The 21,822-nt window shown below is 39.1% G+C and overlaps 1 protein-coding gene across 1 annotated transcript in view; it reads left to right on the top strand.

Moving 5' to 3' along the window:
- PLPPR5 (phospholipid phosphatase related 5) overlaps nt 1-13,780 on the top strand; it is a 43,289-nt gene extending 29,509 nt beyond the window's left edge. Inside the window, exons 4-6 of the mRNA XM_033067730.2 lie at nt 1,658-1,834; nt 3,307-3,426; nt 11,599-13,780. Coding sequence (XP_032923621.1) covers nt 1,658-1,834; nt 3,307-3,426; nt 11,599-11,631 — 330 coding nt within the window. The 3' untranslated portion in view covers nt 11,632-13,780. The remainder of the gene's footprint in view (nt 1-1,657; nt 1,835-3,306; nt 3,427-11,598) is intronic.
- Nucleotides 13,781-21,822: the final 8,042 nt, after the last annotated feature.

Genomic DNA, 21,822 nt, shown 5'->3' with positions numbered 1-21,822 from the left:
ACAAAGGGAGAGAGATGGTTTCTGAAATGGTCTAGGAAGAAGAGAATGTGGCTTGGAGAAAAACCCCAAAACTCTTTTTTCAAAACCTTTACTTTGTCTGAATTAGTGGAAATCTTTCTATTATGTTTCCTGTTCATCATACAAAGTACACTGAACGTTTGTGTGTTGCACTACTCTGATGTTGTCTTAAGATTATGATTTAAGATAAACAATCTTAAGATTTTAAGAGTGTTTCATCCTCTAAACGGTGGTTCTTTCTCTAGTGTTTTGAACAAAATTACTGTTAGATGTTACTCTCTTTAGACAAGTACTGACCACTACTTAGTTGCTTAATTTATTGTAACTATAACCACACTTTCTAAACTGCTTCTGGTGTGGATTATTGCAGCAGTTCTAATCTGATTCCCTGGTAAATTCCACTAAAGTTTCAGACAGTACAAAAAAATCCTCAGACCAACCCAAAGGACTGCGCATTTGTCAGCCGAAGAAGTGGTGCTGGTTCTTCAGTGCAGACTCATCTGTTTTTCTTTGCAGTCCGAAGTAATGGCATTAAAAACTTGGAATTGGCAATGAAACTCCATAGGAAATACTTGCCGCCTTCTGTTTAAAAACTTAAATCCAGTTTAAAATTTGAAGATTCAGGGTGTCAGTAGTTTAATTACAGAAGTATCTTCTGCAGAGAGTAGAAACTTTTTTGTCAAAAATCTTGTTAGTTGAAGTATAATTTACTTTGGGAGAGTGGGGAGGAGGAGTGTTGCAAACACTCTTAATGAAGAGAAAGGAAAGACAAATATTTGGTATTAATTTATTCTATTGGCTTATTAGAGCTTGGAAAGTGCTGGGTTAAACCTGGTAGTCACTAATGCACTCTTAGGGCAGAAGAGCTGCTCTGTTATCAGGCACTGCTTTTAATTCAGTAATATTGCACAGGGAGAATTGGACTGCAGCAGGGGCAAATGGATTTCTCAGTCTGATGCATAAAATCTGCAGCCTTTAGATTGGTTTGTGTGAAGCATGGGGTTGTATTAATTCAACACTTGTTGAAACTATTACTAAATTCACTGGTTAAAACTATATTTGTAAAAGTAGATGCTGGCATTTAGTTCAATTTTCACTGCTCTTTGACACTGGTTTTTTACCTTTTCACTGATTTTTGACAACTCGCTAATTAGTCACGTGCAGAAGCAGTGTACAAGGCTTTTGCTAATAAAAACAAGGTCTTTCTTTATTCCCTTTCTTACTCTGCCTGGCAGGTGGTAATAGTACTAATAATACTTCAGGGTAAAGACATTTTTCTGTTACTGTCAACACTGCACAGTGAAAAATCAATCTCTACTTCTGTGCATCAATAAATGAATACACAGACTGAGAGTAATCTGGTAGGATTTTCTAATTTGCCTGGTTTTCTATAGGCTTTTCAGGTTCATGTAAAATGCAATTTTACTGTATGGTCTGATTCCTTTTCTATATCCCCAGGAAAAAAGGTGTGATGACTTTATCTACTACTCCCCTTCCTAGTTTCTTTACACCCTCCCCCCACTCTCGAAAAAAAAGCACCAAATACACATAGTCTATTCAAATAAAACATAGAGCTTCTATTCGCCGATTAGTGGGAGACATCCATCAGTCTTACACTTTCTTCCTTTCTAATTTTCAGATGTATATCACCAACACAGTGAAAGCCAGAGGAACAAGGCTTGCAAAACCTGTTCTGTGTTTGGGTTTAATGTGCTTGGCCTTCCTTACTGGAATCAACAGAGTAGCAGAGTATCGAAATCACTGGTCAGATGTAATAGCAGGATTTGTAATTGGAATATCTATAGCAGTATTTTTGGTAAGTGTGTGTCTGTGTCGCTTCTGTTTGGAAAACAATCAATCTATAGGTTTGTATCTCTCAAAATTCAGATAACTAAATAACAAAAGTTCTTTAATTAGTCATCAGTTTCCTTAGTAATATTTACATACACTCAGAAATGTGAAGTCAAGAAAGGACTGGTCCAGTTACCTACTTCAACTTCCTTATAAACCGGATTGTAACATTTCAAATGGTAATCTTTGAAGCAAGACCCACTTGCAGGAAGTATATATTCCTCAGAATAACACATAGTTATGATTTCATGTATGAAGTATTAAATGCAATATAATGGTACCCACACTGATCAGAGAAGAGGTAGCATTTGTTTTTCTGACTTTACAGTAACTTTAATGAATTTATTTCATGGTGATTCAGGTTTATATTGAAATTTCACATTATTCTGTAGCAAGAGGTCTTAGTTTAACCTTTTCCTTTTCTGGAGCTGTGTTCCAAAACCAGATAGTTAATCACAGTTGCCAGTGACTACTGTGTGTGTCAGAAAACTATTTCTAATCTATTAATCACCTTCACTAATATCTGCAGTGCAAGACTGTAGAATAGAACAGTCACTGCTGTTTAATGCCTGTAGATTTGTCTGCCTGGCAGCTTGTAATAGTACTAAATACACCTTTGAAGTTTTTCCCTGTGAAAACACTTTTGAGCTTGACTCTTGGATCGCAGGATCTTGGTCTCCAGATCTTGGATCTGAAAGCATGGCTTGGCTGAGCACCCTCCCAGGGATGGCTGGGGTGGGTGTTTTCACTCCTGTACACATGCAAGGGTGGCTGCATGTCTCCTTTAAAATACCTCTGCTTGCATTTCCAAATGTTCCCTTCCACACAAGGTGTCCAGTAGCATGACATCAAATTTAGTTGTGTTTTGAAGAAAATGCAGTTGGCAAACATTGCTGCTCAGCTGAGTGTCAGAATCAGTAGAAGCACAAACTGTTACATATCACATTTCTGAGTGCCTGTGTGAGAATCTGCTGCCCTGAACAGATTTAAAGTTACATTCTGACTTGGGCATGTTCCTTGCCTTCTTAATCCCTTTCTTACTCTTCATTTGAGAAAGGCTTTGGTGATCAAAACTGAGATGGCACTGGCCTTCCCAGGAGTTTAAGGTTGATGCCATGTGATGCTACAAGATATCTCTTCATGAGATTGATAATAATTGGTGATCTATTATGCAGATTCTGTCATGGGTTTTCTTTGAGATAAGAGGTTTTTTTGCTTCTCGGATGATGCATGTACCAATGGATTGGTTGAACGTCTTTAGCCTTGAAATATTAATTAAGGATTTTCTGTAAAACATGAACTTTACATTTCAGTGTTTCTACTGTAAAGCTGTGACTAAAGCTGGTGTCATTTCTGCCTAATGATAATTGTCAGGATCAAAGCTTGGAAAAATGACTTGTTCCTTAGGTATTCTGTTTATCTTCAAATCCCTTCTAGGTTGTTTGTGTGGTAAATAACTTCAGAGGACGTCAGCCAGAACATGAACACTCTCATCTGGATAATCTGACCCAGATGCCCATGATCAGCATACCCAGAGTAGAAAGCCCTTTAGAAAAGGTAATGTCTGACTTCTTAAAAAACAAATAAAATGTAGCTCTCTGGAAGGATGATCACAAACTATACTGACAAGAGGGCCGAGGTAATCAGATTTAAAATAAAGAAATGTGTCAGTGAAGGAGAAAGAAGGAGGGAGGTTCTTCTGTAGCTGCTGCTAATGGAGATAGGCTGAGTAGATCTGAGACCCTCTTCCCTTGTGATCCTCAAGTAATGTGATTAATGTTCTGCCCAATAGTCCACAGAATGTAAAAAGTTCTTAGAATGCTTAGAAAGAAAGTCTAACCCCTGGCCCAAGGGGCTTTGCAATTCTTGTACAAGTGGCATTTATCCTATTTGTGGTGTGTCCTCAGCCTGGTGTAGAGCATGGGATGCAGTCCCTTCTGGATCAGCTGTGGGACTTCTATCATCAGACATGAGCTAATCCCCAGGACAGGGTACCCACTTGGAAGTGAGAGTAGCATGGGCCATACAGTAACTGCACTAATCCCATGATGATCTGTCAGAGTACATGGGATTTTAGACTAGGACATACTAGTGAGAGTCTCCTGGGTATACCAAGACTTTTTGCTTTAGTATCAAAACAAAATTTATTTTAATTTACTGTGATAACCATTTATATTTTTTAAAGATGATGTGTTAGGTAAGATTGTCTGACGAATTTTATGAGCAAATAAATAGACAGCATAACCAAATACAGAAAATATTTTAGACATTTTTACCAAGGGGAAACTTTAAACTAGTAATGCAAAGTTTAAAGGAAGGTTTACTTTTTCTAATGACTGTGTTTGCACTGTTCATTAAAATCTATTGGGTTATGCCCATATTTGAAGATGGTAAACAATCCTACATTGGGTGGAGCACCAAAAGTATTTTTCTGTGGTATTATTTTAATTCCATATTAATTTTGATAATTTTTCAACCACTTCACAATCTGTCTTACTCACTTGAAAGTGGTGGAAGTTGTCCTTTGATAAGAATTGCTGCTAGTCCTGGGTTTTTCATTCCTTTCTTTAAAGGGACAGAAGATTTCTTTTCAAAATGGTCTAACATGCCTTTTTTGAACCAAGTATGTCTAAGCTACTTCTGCAGATATCTTGTTGTAAGGAGGTCAGAGTCTCATTTGCTTGAACAAGCGTTTAGATGATGAATGTGTATCTTCGAAATAATCCATTCAGTAAACTTTCTGTAAGATGTAAAAACAAAACAAGCTGTCAGCTGGCCAGAACATACCACATTATTAAGAACATGTTTTATTTACATGCTAGGCTCTCATGCAATAGAAGCTATTTCCGTGGCTCAAAAGTCATTACAGATAATAAATATAAATTCTCTGGATATTGAAAAATTGTAATTTTTTTTTCTGGGGAAAAAGACTTCATGTTAACTTCATGTTTCTATCTGGTTTGAGAACCTCTCACTCATGATCAACCTTGTTCTTTTCCTGAGATTTGTCCTAATTTGAGATGCTGTGGGGAAAGGTATGGGAGAGTGTGGGAGGATGGTGGCAGGAATAATGTTTGCTCTGCTTGAGGATAACCACTACCTTTTTGAGCTGCCCAGGACTGTTACATGAAATGAGCTTCTTTCCTCCTGAACCCATATTCTTATGGCAGTACACAATAGCTGTTTGCTGTCATGCAGCCTCCTCTCTAGATAATTAAACTGGGGACTGACCACGAAGTGATACCACTTGCTGAGATCCTATTTTATGGGTTCATCTTTCTTTGTGTTGCAAAGCCTTTCTCCTTTTCAGACAGAGAGGATGAGAGGCAAGGACACTAAAGTGAAGTGCTAATTGCTTGGAAATGCTTTCTTCTGTTTCCACTTCCAGAAAGTTTAAAATTGAATTAGCAAATAATTGATGAAGAAGTTACTTACATGTGAGTGCCTTGGGGTTTGAGTTTCTATGGATATTTTTAGCTTTTTTAAATGTATTTTTTTGTTTAATCTAAAGTTTTAGGTAGCAGACAGACCCTGTTAAATAAAAGGCATTAAGAATAATACTTTAGGGAACTAAGGTCTAAATTAAGTAAGCTAATCTCAATTAACTACCATTGCTACAGGAATTCTTGAATTGGTCTTTGCTTTTTAACTCCTTTTTTATTTTACATCATTTGTTCCCCACTGGAGAGAGAGTGATGCTAAATAATTTGTGTGCTATTTGCCTCTTCCCTCCTTAGGCACGAGTACTTTTCACTGCATTTCAGTTAGGACTGTTCCAGTTTAATATTCTGAATGCACATAGATTTACATTTTGCTTATTTTAAAACTGTTTTTCCTTATTTTCAGTCTGCAAACTCCTGCACCAATATTAAAGACAGGCTACTGTCAGAAATTAGCTACTGGGGGTAGCACAAATCCTAACTGTCTGAAGTTACCAAAGGCTAAGGCAGTGCAAGTGGGAAGCAATGCAACTATGTGACTGGTACTAAAATATAGTAACTATATAGGTATCTGGGAGCAAGCAATTAAAAACTCCTGCCTTAAAGAATGACTTCATTAGAAATGCTTTCCAGCTAGGACCCCACTCATTGCTATTTTGTGATAAACTCACCCCTAAATGAGTTAGCACATCATGCATCTTGCAGACCTGGAAGCAGGTTACTTTGCTGTTTCCAGATCTGCTGCTTGCTATTCCGGTGCTTTCTCCATGGAGAACAAGTGCTCCTGGCATGCTCACCGTGCTGCCACTGTCTGAGTTCTGGTGGAGCTCTAGCTAGTGTGCTTTGAAGTGCACTTAAATAGGCATAAATTCTTGTAATACTTCGAATTGAGCTACTGCTGCTTAGTGACAAGGTTAGATCACTGTTTGCATGACACTTCTGTTTCATTGTGGTGCATGCAGATGGTTTAGCTGTTCTGCATGGGTACCCATGCAGTCAAACTGTAGTTGCAGTGTCTTCATGAGGGACCCTTTCCAGAGCCTGCTCAGCAATGTAGACTTAGTGTTTTTACCTTAACTATAATCATCCTCAGAATTAATGAAAAGAATGAAAACCAAGAAACCTCATCACTCACCCATCTGCTTCTTTTTCTATTCTGTCTCTGACCTTCTTCATTTCTTGCAAGACAATTGGTGTTTCAGGTAGCTGGCAGTCTCCTACAGAGGAAGCTCTCATCCTACCACAGTCAAGATTAGAGAGTCCTGTTCTTTTGCAGGAATAACTGAGAAATGGGGATATTCTGGATAGTATCTGGAAGAGTTTGATGGTTCAGCTTCATCCAAGTGCAGTCACAAACTATGTTTCCTGATTCGGGGTAGGCTGACAATATTTCATGCAGAAGTCACCTGAAATTGGCCAGGGCTTACAGAGATCTCCTACCCATCATGTAGTAGCTTATGCATTTGCTAGTCTTATTAATTTTTTATATGTATTCTAGCTTTGAAAAAATCAAATACAACATGGAACATTTCAGGACTAATGGAGGTAGTAGGTAGAATACTGAGATGGAAGGTTTCAGAAGAAAGCATTGAGTTAGGAGATGCACCATGGTACATCTCCTGTGAGATAATTACTGTGTGTGATTATCAGTGCTTTCTGTAGCTATTCAGTATTACTTATTTGCACAGTGGGTTCTTGGCAGTGTTCTGTTTGACAGCTAAACTGCATTTATTCCCCATGGTTCAGCTTGGCATTCTTTCATACTGCTGCTTCTGTCAGCAGTGCTCAGACCTTCCCAAACAATGTTACAGTGTTGTTACGATGAAATTTCTTCTACTCTTCTGTAGGACTCACTCTCCAGCATGACTGAACTCAAAAGAGATAAGTGCTCTCTTCTTCTGCCATTTCCGAGTTTCAGTGGACATAAGTATTTGGAATTTCTCTGACGACATGTGACATTCTTGTTACCCATCATATCAGTTTTTAGTGACTATCAGGGTTAACTTCTTGAGTCTGATACAGTAATTATTGTTCTATTGTGTATGTGCCAAAGGTTAGGATGGTGATAAAACATTCTAGCAGTAGTAAGTCTAGATAGTGCAATGAATTCTGCTGGTATTTTTAAAACTGGGAAAGCTTTCCTCTTCAGAATTTAAAGAGTATTTTTTTTTTTTATGGCATCTTGGTTATTCATGAGACACAGAACAGCTTCTTCACAATATCAGAAAATTTTAATTCTCTATGTTACTACTTTTTTCTTGATCTTAAACATGTTGGTGCCAAGTCTTCAATTGTTATGTGCCATGGTGTGCATGCAGCACCATGCCCTAGGGAGCCTGGCCTGCTCCCTGCAGCTCTCCAGGGAGATCAGCTCTCACTGAGCTCACAGCTAAAAGCAAAACACAAAGATGCTTTAGCTCATCATACTATGGGCAGATGGGAGAGAAGGTTGTGTCCATTTCTGTTGCTTCAAAATATGTTAGTTTAGAGGTCTCCAAATAATGTAGTGATTGATGTCCAAAAGCATCTGTAGATGTCCATACCTCTTTCTCCAGGATGGTTTGATGAGAGCCTGTGTGCTTTCATCAGCTTATAATTAGTGTTCGGCATCATTGTTCTTTCTTGATAATACAGTCTGTTGAAGGAGATACAATACACCATTGCTTCACACACATACCACAAACCCATAGCCAGGAGAGTCAGCTCATAAAAAATCATAAGCAGTTTTGTTTCAATGTCAAACACTTGAATTTACATTCATGTCCTACTTTTCTGCTTAAATCTGCTTCTGGGAGACTGTACAAGAATTCCTTCTGATTGAATGCAAACAGCGATCACTACATCTAATGCTCAGATAAACTAATACTTAATCATGGGAAGTGGAACAATATATTCAGTGTGACCTCCTCAAACATCCATATTGTAGGTGTTACAGAGTCAAGGCGTTAGTCACAGCCAAGAAGATGGTGTGCAAGGAGCCTCCTTGGAAGCACGCATCCGTAGGTTCTTGTGGTGGCTGTCGGGGCCGGAGCGCTGTGAGCACCTTGCTCCAAGGCAGTGAGTCCGTGTGCAGCTGGGCACAGGCGCTGCCCCTTCCGTGCAGGGCTCCAGGGGCAGCTCCTGCACTGAAACTCTCATTCCTCCAGCAAGAGCACAAAATGCACTCTGCTGCTCAGAGACTTGTATGATGACATTGCTATTGTTGTTTGATCAGTTATCATTTGCCTAAAGTACTACAGTAGCATTTTTCTATTTAACAAACTCTACTGTGGGAAAGACTACAAACAATTTTACAAATTCCCATTTTCAAAGAGACAAAAAATGTTATTTTTAGAATGATGACTATTTTTGAATACTTCTGACTGTATAGATAAGAACAAAGCAACAACAACAACAAAAAAGCTAAAAATATTTAATATATATGATGAAACCTGCAAGTCACAAGAAGTTTAATGTATGTTTTCAATACTTTGGCATTATAGCATTGCTTATCAATAGAAATTAAGTAAAACTTATGTACATATATAAGAAGATGATGATATACAGGTGTGGATCATTTCCCCCAGAAACCTGCACTGAAGGCTTAGCCTTTGACTTTCCCTTTTCTGTTAGTGGTGTGAGAGCACAGTTATGATGCATGCTTTACTCACCAGCCTGGTACTGTCCTCTTAGGATGGATGGTACAAACGCGGTCTGCCTGTCTGTGAGACTGCTGCCACTGAGCAGACCCTCAGCATTTCTGATTCTTTTGAGAACTGTAGGGAAAATAATTTCCAATGGAGTTGGAGAAGAGGAGGTCTTGTGCATGGTTTTTTGCTTGTCTTCCTGCATCTGTGTGAATCTGTTTGCTGACAGTAGTTAGTATCTCACTCTGACCCTTGTCACAGCAAATCTAAGCAGAATTAAGAGAGTTGAAATGTAGTTATTCCTAAGGGATGCTGTTTGTTTGGGTTTTCTGCAGAGTCTCAGCAAGGCTTATTTGTAGTTTTGCCCAAGACGATAGCATGAAAAAGCACAAGTAACCAGACGGTTGCATGAATCTGTATCAGTGATTCTTGCCGTCAGCAAGTGATTAATTTTGACCTAGTTATGCATCACCCTGCTGAGTCCATTGGAAATGGATTGACATGCCTTCAGTAGGGTCCAAATCAATAGGTCCATGATCAGCAGCTTATGAGTTCTCTTTGAGGGCTTATTAAGAAAGAAGGATTTTATTCTGTGTTATTATATCCCATGCTCTGCATGTCTTCCCAGGATGGTGACCTGCTCCTTTTGAAAGTATAGCTGGCAGGAGTGTGAACCACGTTCTGCTTTCCCTAAATAATCATTATCCACTCTTGAGTTAATGCCACATGAAAGAGCATTTGATTCTCTGCATCACTGACAAATGTGTGTCACTTAGAGACTGGGATAGCACAGGGACCTGAAAGAATTGATTGAAATAAAGAGGAAGTACTTTTTTCCCTCCAATTCCTCTTTTTTAGACCATCTTATGAAAAAAGTGAATAATTTTAGACTGAGGATAGTTTAAGTTGACAGGATGACTCTTGAGGTAAGGAAAACAAAGTAAATACTATGAAGAAAACATCATCATAGCCTCACAGCAACGCCAGAGTCGTTGAGTCTGCCCACTATATCGTATTTTGTGCACTCAAAACAGAAGATGGCCAGCAAAACAAAATGCTTGGAGTTGATTTTTTTCCTAATTAGGAAGTCTAATATTGCATTTCTTCTGCAGAATAAAAATCTACAAGCAGTAACATTTGTTACTATTTTTTACTGAAAACTTTTTCTTAGAAACTTGCTCTCTTTTTTCTAATGCTTTTTAAAAAAATCTGCCTATGGTTTAATAATTCTCTTTTGGGGAAAGAAATACGTAGATGTTTGCTGTTCAGTAGTATGCTTTTATGAAAGCTGTCATAAAATACAGCAAGAACATTGCTGGAGTTAAATTGCATATTGTAGGGAAGGTGAAAGAGAACTTCTCCCCCTGGACACAGTACAGTTATGGCACAGTGAGAGAGGGAGCAAAGCTGCCAGCCTGGCTTGGAGATGGGGGGCATAAGGGGCAGCTCTCCAATCAAAGTATTTCTAATCTCCTCTCTCTAATGTGAAAAGGAAAGATGCCTGCCTATCTTCCCACCGCTCAGACTTATAGACAGCTATTGAGGCAGTTCAAAGAAGAATTGAGAAATAGAAACCTACATGGTGGGCATTGTTTCTCTCCAGCACTTTTTATGCTGTGTGATAAGAGATTTTCTGAAGGACTTCCTCAAGCAAAAAATGGAATGTCCCACTCTCCCCAGGTTATCCACATGCCCTTCCTCTTCAGCTCACATCACCTCTTCTGAGTTTAATCCGCTCCAGGAGGCAAAGTGATGAGAAAAATATGCAGTGCATTGCTTGGTATTTTGCCCTCCTGTAAATTTTTGTGCTTGGGAGCAAATGCATGGATTAACATCGAGGTTCCCTTTACTAATTTCACTGCTGCATGTTTTGTAAAAACTGGTGGCAGTCAAGGATAGTGTGTGCCCAAAGGGAAATACTCTTCCTCTGGATCCTGCACATCACTGTGTGGTTGCCTTCCCCTTCAGATGTTTGCAGAGTCACTTGCTTAGGTTCAAGTATGAAAAAGTAACCAAGCTCTTTGGAATGCTGCAGGGTTTTAGAGTTACACATAGACTGTGTTCCAATACACATCTCAGAATCGTCCCATTGAAGGAAAATGTTCTTAGATTGCAACTGGACACTGGTGATTCTAAAAGAAAAAGTTGAATATGAGTTCGTAACTGCCAAATGCCACTTGATTTCAAACATTTTGCTACCTGATTCAGTGCCATTGAGCTCATGAGGAAAAAAAAAAAGTCTTAAAAAATGAATATTAATATTGTATTTACACTGAAATAGGGTATGATAATCTGTCAGAAACTGTCATTTTTATTTCTAGGAATAACATAGCAATAAAAGTACAGCTAACTCAATTATTCACTTGTGATTTCAAATTAATTTAAAACAAACCAAAGCCATCTAAAACTAAAATATAATGGACCATCATACATGATTACTTTGTTCAGCGTACTTCCCTATCCAGTCTTTCAGCAGTTAAGAATTGCTATGGGAGTGAGTGAGAGCACTGCAGTGGAAATCAGTTTTATTTACATCATCCTGCAATTCTGCAAGTACAAGACTGCCCCTCAAGCACAGGAGGCAAAAGTTTTGACAATGGTGACTGCTGTCTATCTGTGTGGTTTTGTGGTTTTTATCTGTTTGTTTTTCCTTTAACTTGTAGAACCACATCACGGCCTTTGCAGAAGTCACATGATGTTGACGCTGATGTGTATTCACTCCATTGGACTTCATCTCTTTTCACAGCCCACACATGATATTTGCAGTGTATCAAAAATAAGAAATTTTTAGAAGTCCTATTTCTGACTTGATTTTTACATCACTAAAATGATACCAACATTTTGAAGAATTCTTAAATATTAGAACGTCACTTTACTTTCTAGCAAAAATATTAACTGTTTACTTTTATGATGGAATGGGACAAACTGAGCACTAATTATCTGACATTACCCTCTATTTTGGCTTCTCGTTGTTTTCAATGGTTCATATACCAACAGTACTTTGTATTTTGATTTAACTTTGATTTTTAAAATCTACATTTTTAATTCAGCATGAACTTGTTTCCATTTGAGGCAATTTCAGTGTATAAAACCTAGACAAATATTATGTTCTGTATGAAAATGCTGTTTGCACATTGTATTACGCTGTATTCCATGTAAGATATCATTCAAACAGTATGTTATATGTAAGACTGGTGCTTCTGCTTTTGAAGAGAAAAAAATGCCAATTTTTACTGTATAAGTATTGTATCATAATTAAAAGTTTATTTATTTGAATATTTTCCTGACATAATTGTAGTTGAATTGTTGTTTTGTAGTTCTTGGATGTCTTGAATGACATATATGTATCTAGGTTAAAAGAAATGAGAATAATATAGAAAGTTTGATCTTTGATATATATCTTTATTACTAATGATATCCCATGAAAGGTTAAGGGCTCTGTTCTTAGCTTAGCATATCTGATGGGCAGCCATGCTATTCATAAATCCTTTAAACAAATTATTCAAGGCAGCCTGCATCTTCTCATGATTGTTGTACTCCCTGGTACTATGCTGGGAGAATGGGTGCTAAGATAAGGAGAGGGTCACCAGCTTAGTGAGGAAAGTTCATCTGAGTTTCTACTCCGTTTTCATGGAAGACTCATGGAAAAACCAAAATGACTCAATTAATTCTTTTCTTCAGCCTAAGTGACCAGGACTGGCAGACCTTCTCTCTGCAAAGCTGTTTTATCTCTGTTTGTGTTTGAGGCTCATATTCTTAAAACAAAGAAAAAAGTCCTCTGCCAGTCTGCATGGTGTTGATGAATTGATTTTTCTGCAACATCAGCCAGTGTTACCATATCTCTGTTATTGCTGTGAATATTCAGATTAAGCCTCCCCTTTGGAAGAGTCTTGCTGACCATTGATAGCGAAGTTGTCCTATAAAAATTGAGCACCAAGTGGATCTGAATATTGTAAATATTGAAGTCATTCTTAACGTCTGCCAGAAAGTTTCCCTCTGGCAAGAGCTGATAATAGCATTATAGAAACATTGAGAACACTATTGGTCAGTGCAGGCTGTTGAGCATTTTAGGCCTTAAATTTTCCAGAGTTCAGTGTATTTCCTGTGCATTAATCATTGTTAAAGTATGTTTGAAACACAAGGATGTAGAATCAGGTATATTTTTTCTATGATGAATTTTAATGCATTCTCACATAGTCATGAGGTAATGCCTGCTTTTAGTTTTTGTTTTAACCTCTAAAATACAACTACCTAAAGAATGCTTGGCAAACAGGGCAAGACCAAGTGGTCTCTGAGTGCAATAGAGCATATGCCATGAAGTCATTGTGCTAAGCTGAGAATTAAGAGATGGAAGAAATATATCTGTGGGGAGAAAAGACCTAGAATATAGTCCTTAGCTACAACTAGGTTACTTAGGTGATTGAAAATCCACCTTTATTAGACTATCAACTGTGTTTACAAAATTGTAGTAGATCCAAAGTTTGTATCACCGTGTTAAGCTCACTTACCCTGCTCTTAGTCTAGCTAGTTAGGTTCCAAGGTACTAATGATTTCTCTGTGTGCAGATTTAAATGAAATCTTCACTCATTTTTGCATGGTAGCAAATCTGCATTTTTTATATCTGATTTATAAGATTACCAAGAGATTCTTTTATGTTAAAAGAGATGACTCTTTTTCAGTGTACTGTATATCATCAGCTTGTAACTGGTCTCTTTCTCAGGATTTTTCCCAGTCAAATATTTGGGTTAAATTTATCATATTATCTCTGTGAACCAGCAGTGAGAAAACAAAAAGAGAGACACTCTGCTGTATAATGTATTTTTAAATAAAATAATTTTTCATTCATATGTAGTGTATTTTTGTAGATGTCTCTTTTACATATATTTTGGTTGATAGTATGCGTATAATGAATTTGTGATTTTGTGTGAATTGCATTTGGTGACATATTTTCTCAATTAACCAGGATTCCCCACAGTTAATGACCTTCCCTTAGAGGTGGTTCTGGTGAACTTGAAAAGCATGAGAGGAAGAGCTGCATTGCCGGGTCCACAGCCTCTTGGGGAAGGACATTCCCCAGAATGTGGACCAGCCAAGCTCCAGACACTACTCTGACTGATTTTCAGAAGTGGCAAGAATTTGCCTTCCCACATCTGTAATTCTGCACTGCCCTGAAGTTTGGGCTTTACCTCTTCCAATCTGGGCTCACAAGAGCTTTGAGTAGGAACAGTTTGCCAAAACAAAAGTAAGTTGGCACTTTTTAACTAAAATAGCTTTTTGGTAATTGCTTTTAAAAAAATCCCACTGATGAGCAAGCATCATTCCTCATTCAAGGAATATTCTGGTAGAGTGGTTCCATTTCAGTAGTTTTGAATGCAACTGGTTTTATTATTCTTGTGGACCTTTTCCATGTATACTTCAGTGAAACAACTCTGCTCTGTTTATAAGTGAGATATTTGAGAAGCATCCCTAATGTTATATGCTGCTGTGTTCCTAAAAATGGAATTTCTAAGGCGTATGGGGACACCAGCTGGGCTCCTATCCATACCATTTTAGATTCTCTTATATGGATTCTGCTGTTCGTTTATGATCATGAACTGCATAAGACATACAGTGATAGCATCTGGGTTCACATTTCTTTAGATTTTAAAAATGTTCATTTTAACTATATATATTAAAAGAGGATACTATTGGTATTTTTCAGCTGCAGTTTTATTTGATGTTGCTGCTGACTTCTAATTTTGTTGCTGCCCAGGATCACAGTAAGTGCAACAGTCCGTTTGCACATTATGTTAGCGGGGATCTTTTTATACTCTTCTGAAGTCTAATTTTGGTATTTCTGAGGCTTGCCATCAGACAGCAGAATGCATTACATTTTAGGAGCAGATAAACTGAGTCTGTTTTGATCAAATACATCCCTGGCCATCTGCATAGCCTTGGCCTTGGGGACACTCAGCAGCATTTGCTGGCAAAAGGACGAGCAGACCTGCAGCGCCTCCCTCCAGGCACATCAAGAGCATTTTTACCCAGCTCTGCCTCTGACAGCTGCCTCAACCCCAGCATACCGGATTTTCCTGCTGTACACCAGCATGAACAGGTTTTTTTCTCCCCTCAAGCACCTCTGAGAGACTGGACAGATCATCAAGTGCACTACAAGCACGACTGTAGCTGGAGCCACCGGCTGCCTGGTTCTCACTTGAATGAGGGGAAAGCTAAAGGTGGACCTAGTATGACTTCAGCTTTTGGCCTTCTCCTCCACTTTCTAGGCCTTTTGGTTTTCAGGGATTTCTACAGAGAAATGCAAAGCAAATATTTACAGTCTCTCTGCCACTTCTGCGTGCCTGGGGTTCTAAAAGCTTTACACTTGCTATTGGCCACTGGGGACTTTCTGGTATAACACAGTGTTGCCTTTTTGACATCCTCTCCTGTGTGAAAATGGCTGATAAAGCTTCTTAGAGTTTCCAGGTTTAACCTGATATTCGGGGAAGAAGACCCTGTGAACACCCCAGAAAGACCTCTGCCAGGGTGGGAATTGAAGCCCTCGAGTGACTGTGGTAAGCCTGGCTTTTGCTCAGTTGCCAGACCAAGGTATGACTAATAGGTTTGTTGCTTATACTAAGCTACCTGTGTTTGCCTCATCATGAAGTCTCAGTCCCGTTCCAACACAGAGGATTAGGTGCTTGGTTCTGTGGTCAGCATTGGGACTTTGTTCTTTCTCTGTAGAGAATCCTAGGAAGTGCAGTATATCCGGCATGAAGCTTGCCACCTGTGTCTGCTGATACTCTTCTAGTCAAGGTGGAGGCAAGCAAGGCATCATTAAACCTTCCAAGGTGCTTAGCTTCCATTTGCCTGTAACCATCCCATGATCCAGGAGTTTGGTGATTGCTGTAGCTGGAAGCACTGTAACTGAGCTGTGCCCATGCTCCAGCTGCATGTTTTCTGAGAACTGACACAGTTCTCTGCCTATCATGTCCTTGAACTCAATTTCTTCTGTTCCAGTAGTCAGCTCTTGATATTGCTTTCTGCTGTGAGATGTGATGTTCATGAGGCATAAGGGGAGCATGGCTGTGTTCATCAGCAGACCATGTTAGATACCCTTTCATGCCTTCTACTCTGGTCTGTTGTCACTAGCTGTGTAGAACATTTGGAAGTAGCTTAATCTAATTTAATTAGGATGATTTAATTCTGAACAAAAGTTTACACCCAGAGGTTTTATTTGATTCTGACTAATCCACAGCAAATCTCTAGCTAACTCAGATAAACTGCCCAGAATTTTCCCCTGTGTGCATAAGTCCCAAGCCTTCCCCCCGCCCCAACCCCCAGAGTAGGTCTGCTGTTTTACTATCTTCCCTTTGTGACTACAGCTAGAACAGCGTGCAGCAGTCAGCTTCCTGAAGAATTAGTGAGTCCGTCCTCTAAAATGGGGTTGTAGAAGCCCCACTAAGGAGCTTGAATCCCCATAACCAAATTCTTGGCACCAGTGTTCTCTTTGACAGTGTTCACAGCAAAATATGTAAACAAAAATAAGAAACCAAGTCCTTTTTCTGACAGATTTCTTCCTACATACCAAAGTTAAACCTAAATACATACATTCTGCAGGTACAGGGAACTTGTAGTCTTGGTGGCAGTCTTCAGTGTGGTTCTGAATGCAAGATCCTTAAGCTGAGAATTCCTAGGATTGCTCTGAAGTAGGAAAATAATCCTAAAAAGGGAAAGTGAACATATCTACAACTGTAAAACAAAAACTAGAGGGGTGGCATTTCCATGTTTTTGAAATACCACAGTAGAAGAAAAGTACTCCTTTTAGTCTGCCGTTTCTGCTAAGAAATCATCTGCTGTTTCATATTCTTTTGCTACTGTTGCTTGAGGAAAAGCAGCTACTGTTCCTTCCTTAGCAACCTCTATTTATAAAGCAGAACTGACAAAGATACTCTATTCAAATATTCTAAAAATAAGTCTGATGTGATGAGAATAAAGTGCTTATTTAGCAAAACAAAAGAAAATGCCCTTTCGTTCTCTTTGAAGAGGGGACTGGAAGCTAATCTTAGTAGGAAACACCAAAAAGATAAGAACCATGCCTTTTGGCAACAGTTTACTATATTATCAAGACAAGGTGATAGATCTTCTTTGAGATTAATACCTTTTTTTTTTTCTCCTCTGAGAATTTAGAGAAAACATTGTAAGAATGTTGGCTTGGATCATATAATCTTACCAAAAAAACCCCATGAAATGCCATTGGTTTTGTATTATGTGTATTTTGTGGAGTTGCTCTCAAAGCCAATGAACACCAGCCCAGCAGAGGAGGAATAGAAAGACTAAACAAACTACTTCTTGTCAGTTGGAGGGTGAGAGATTTCCCACGCTGTGTCTTTTCAGGAAAGAAACCAAATGAGTAGGGAGACTTGATAGCAGCTGATTATGTGACAGAATTCTGTCATCCTGGGTCTCCTATGGGAATGCTGCCTGCTTATAGTGTATATGTTTCATTCAATTAGCATTTTGCTTAGAGGAACAGATAATTGTGTGATGTTCTTTGTCAGATTAAAGGAAGCTGATATTCCCATGGCATTGGACACTATGCTGCTGCCTTTTATTATCTACCTGATGACCTGACTTCCCTGCATATTGAAGGTAAAAGGCTGTATACTGCATTTTAATAAAATTATTAAAATGGACTTTTTCTTCAGCAATCTGGTGACCTGCATATAGTGCTTAAGAAAATCTCTCCCATGGATGTAATTTTGTTTGAAAATTTGGGATTGTAAACTCACTTCTACCTGTATACTGCTATAAACCTGAAACTAAAAGCTCCTTATACTTGAGGAGTCACCTCTCGGGGCTCAATGGAAGAGCTACAAATTGTAAGCACTGTGGTGGAAGATACCACAGGAGTTTGTTCACCTAAAAGTCTCTTTATGACTTGCTTGATCATATGAGTTTTGATTTTCAAATGTCCCACTCACTGCAGTGTGGTTGTGGTTTCAATTGGAAGGAAGATCGTTGAGAAGCATACATGTTAACACGAAAGAGAACAGTCCTGTGGCTTTCTTCTTCATCCTCATTAGCTTTTAGTGTACCTGCATTACTGCCTTTTGCTACATGGCTCTCTGCCCAGTCCTCCTTTTCTGACTCTGCTTCTGGCATTTGTATTTCTCAGTAGATACCACATACTGCTGTGTCACCTTGTGTAATAACCAGCAAGTGAATTGGACTTAGGCCTTTGCCAACATAAAATTGCTTTTTCAGATGCAGGTATTAATATAAAAATAGAGAAATATGGTGTGGTACCAATTATTTTAATGGGAGTAGAGCAATAGCAGAAAATGAGATTGTTTCAGAAGAAGAACAAAGGGTAGTGATGAAAATTTGATAACAAATGTGAGATAATTTCAACTAAAGAGAACTCTGAATACGAGTTGAGATTTCGAAGGATACAACTTGCAATGACTTTATCGACAGTGAATGAGAATGTTCTACACAGCTGCTAAAGCAAATAGATCCATGACACTGCAGATCCCATGGGGAGTTATGTTTATAGGCACAAATATGGCCTGAATTTCTGATGGGAAATTTTGTCATGGGAAAGCCACAATGTTCAGGACAGTGTGTAACATACCTTCTGCCATATAACTGGAAAGAAAATTGGTCAAGAAAAGCCTAGCTAGTGCTCTTGTTGATTCTGGTTTGTTTAACTCTAGTGGGAGTTGGGGAGGAGGGATGCTGGTTTTGTATCTTTTTGTCATTTGAAAATTGGACAGCGACATTGTATCCTCGTGCTTTGCGAGGCACCCCATGCCCCATGCTGATCTGGTTCGAGTTAGACCTCAGATGCAGGCCTCCTGCTGCGCATGCAGCTGTACCTCCTCTCCTGCGCATCTCTCCTTTGCTCTTGCTACTTCTCCAGCTGTGCTCACAGACCATCAGCAAACAGAGCTGTTGCATTAGCTTTGAGGAGGACATGGGGGAACTGCACCTTCCTCTGTCACTGCTGATCTGTAGCCAGAGCTGAGATACACAGCCGTGCTTCCTCCTGCTGGGGTGAAAGGATAGCAAGTGTCTTCAGCAGGACAGCTTGCTGGGGGGAGCTGTGCCATGGTGCTAGCTGCTGCTGAGTGTTTGCACATTTGTGTTGTTACACTTGCATCGTTCTTCCTTACAGACGTGGTTGTTGCTAGAGCTGCAAGCTCACCTAGTCGTTGGTTAGCCTTGGAATGTGGGAAGGCTCTTTCACCTGCCAGATGGGGACTAGAATTATGATGACAATTTAGCAGCTGTGGCTCCCAGAAACTTCCAGATGTCCTGGCATAGCCCTTTCCCAGGACAGTATGTTACAGGCTTTCAGTTTTCCTTATTCCCTGAGTATGAGATAGATGTGATTTCTTTTCATTCTCTGTAACAGATGACATCTTGTTTTTCATATGCCAGTTTCTTGTTCTTGATTAGTTTTTGAACTTATTCACTCTTCCATGTTGGTTTTTTATTGCTCTTATTTCCAGATGGCAGCATACATTAACCTGACGTCAAAAATTTTCCATTTCCCTTCAATGGCATTTCTCTTCTGAGCTTTACACTCCAGCAATGTTTAAGCATTTGATCTTCCTCATTGTTTGATGTTGGTTTGCAGTTTATAATTTCTTAGAATATATCATAGACAAATACATATCTTCTCTTTGCACTTTTCAACACCTGGGCTCCTGGCTCCTTGCAGCAGTGGTGGAACTTCAGCCAGGTGCTCTATTGTTGGTTGTAAGTGCTGGCTTAGGTGGAGAGGTAGAGGCAAGGACGAATGTGACACTTTCCAAGAGCAGGGAGAGACCTTCTGGCCTGGGCAGCAGTGTCCTCGTGGCTCTTGGATCCCATGGCTGAGCACAGTATTTGCAAACCTGGAGCAGTGACTATAGCACAGGGCTGCTCCTGCTGGTCTATAAACATGAAGGAGCAGCCAAGACATATCTGCATGCTTAATTCTGCTGAAAGCTTAAAATTGAGATTTCTGGGAAAATGAAGTTAATTAATTTATTAAATTAAAAAGGAGCACCACAATTATTTAAATATTAAAAGAGATATTTAGATATTAAGATTTTGAAGGGAAAGTTGCTTACTGAATCCTGGTTCCAGCTGGGAGAGTGCTAATTTCTTCCTAGTAACTGTGTTTCGGATTTAGTATGAGAATGCTTCTGGTGACACGCTGATGGTTTAATTGTTGCTAAGTAGTGCTTACTCTGTTTCAGTTTCCCATGCTCTGCCAGAAAACAGGTGCGCAAGAGGCTGGGAGGGAGCACGGGGACCCGAGCTGGTCAGAGGCATATTCCATACCCACAGAATGTCATGCTGAGGAAATGAACTGGGAGGAGCTGACCAAGAACTGCTGATCACTGCTTGGGGGTGGGCTGGGCAGACAGTGCTGGACAGTTCTATTGTGCATCACGTGCATTTCTTTTGGTTTAGTCCTCTCTTTTTTCATCTCCATTCTTGTTGTTATTATCTATGTTTGGGGATTTTGGGGGGTATTTTAGTTTTGTTTTGGGCTTTCAAACTTAATTTTAATTGTTAAGTCGTTCTTGTCTCAGCCCACAGTTTTTTACCTTTTTCTGATTCTCCTCCCCACCTCACTAGGGAAGACAGAGTGGGTGAGTGAGTCTGTGGTACTCAGCTGATGGATGGGTTAAACTGTGACAAGCAGATCAGATGAAAAATTACCAAAAAAATCTCTGCCAAAAAGGGAGCTTTCCAAATATTTTGCTGAAGAGACAATGTAAACTCAGAAAAATGCAAATAGATTTCTGCCTTTTCTGTGGGACTGAGCCTTTTGCTGTGCCATCCTATGCAGGAAATTGCAGTCTATGATCAGTGTACAAAAGTATAAATTGTCTGTATTTATAGATTATAGTTATGTAACGGGAGTTTGTTTTCTGACCTGCTGTTTCCTCAATGGAGCTCATCATGATCACTATGAGCAATCAAGTGGAGTTTTGCTGAATACAGTTTTGCAGGCAGGACTTCCTGATATCAGCTAGATAAAAAACAGCTTAGCAGCTGGGGGTGATGACTACTGAATACATCATTCCCTGATTCCCTTATCACATACCCATGCTCCTACAAAAAGATATAACCAAATCACTCAATTTATGACCTGACCAATAGGAATTTTGACTGTTGTTAATAGCACTACAGTTTCTAATTACAGCAGTGATTAGAGACTTCTAGAAAATCAAATGACAGTTTGGTTGCAGTTTGACTTTAGGTATCAGAGTTCTGCTATTTCTTGCTGTTCATTTGTTTCTGGATAGGTCTAGAAGAGCGATCTGTTAGGCAGAGAGTGAGGAAACATCAGGAAAAGGTTCTAGAGCCATGTGAGTGCACTTTGGGCAATAATGTAGGTCTCCATTTATTGGATAAGGTACTCAGCTTTATAGGACTCTGTAGCTATTAGAAGGTACCATAGGAGGATTCACATTAATCATCTGTTAAAGCATTTAGTCACTGCGGTATCTGAAAGCAACATCATGCTAAGAGATCTTTTTTTCATCCTGATATAGTCATCTGCTCCCTGCCACACCCACCCAGCACTTAGGAGACTCCAGAGAAGTGAAAGTTCAGTTTGAAGGAACAGAGGGATTTTTTTCTCTCTGTAATAGTTGTCTTCTGCATCTTTTAGTACCTGGCCTCAGAGTTAGCCTAATGAACCAAAGATTGAGAAGTGGAAATGCAAGATCACGCCAATGGAAAATCTTGGCTGGAGTTGGCAGATAAGTAAACCATTAAGAATTGGAGACAGACAGTAAAATTACAGTGAAATTCACTGAGTTTTCTTGAAAATTGAAAAAATAATGCGTTTCTCCATTCTATTGATTTACTGTATACTCTTACGACAAAAACTAAACATAGAA

The sequence above is a fragment of the Catharus ustulatus genome, chromosome 9 (assembly GCF_009819885.2).
Source record: "Catharus ustulatus isolate bCatUst1 chromosome 9, bCatUst1.pri.v2, whole genome shotgun sequence".
Lineage (NCBI taxonomy): Eukaryota > Metazoa > Chordata > Aves > Passeriformes > Turdidae > Catharus > Catharus ustulatus.
The sequence above is the reverse complement of the archived record's forward strand: the minus strand, read 5'-3'. Positions and strand labels throughout refer to the sequence as shown.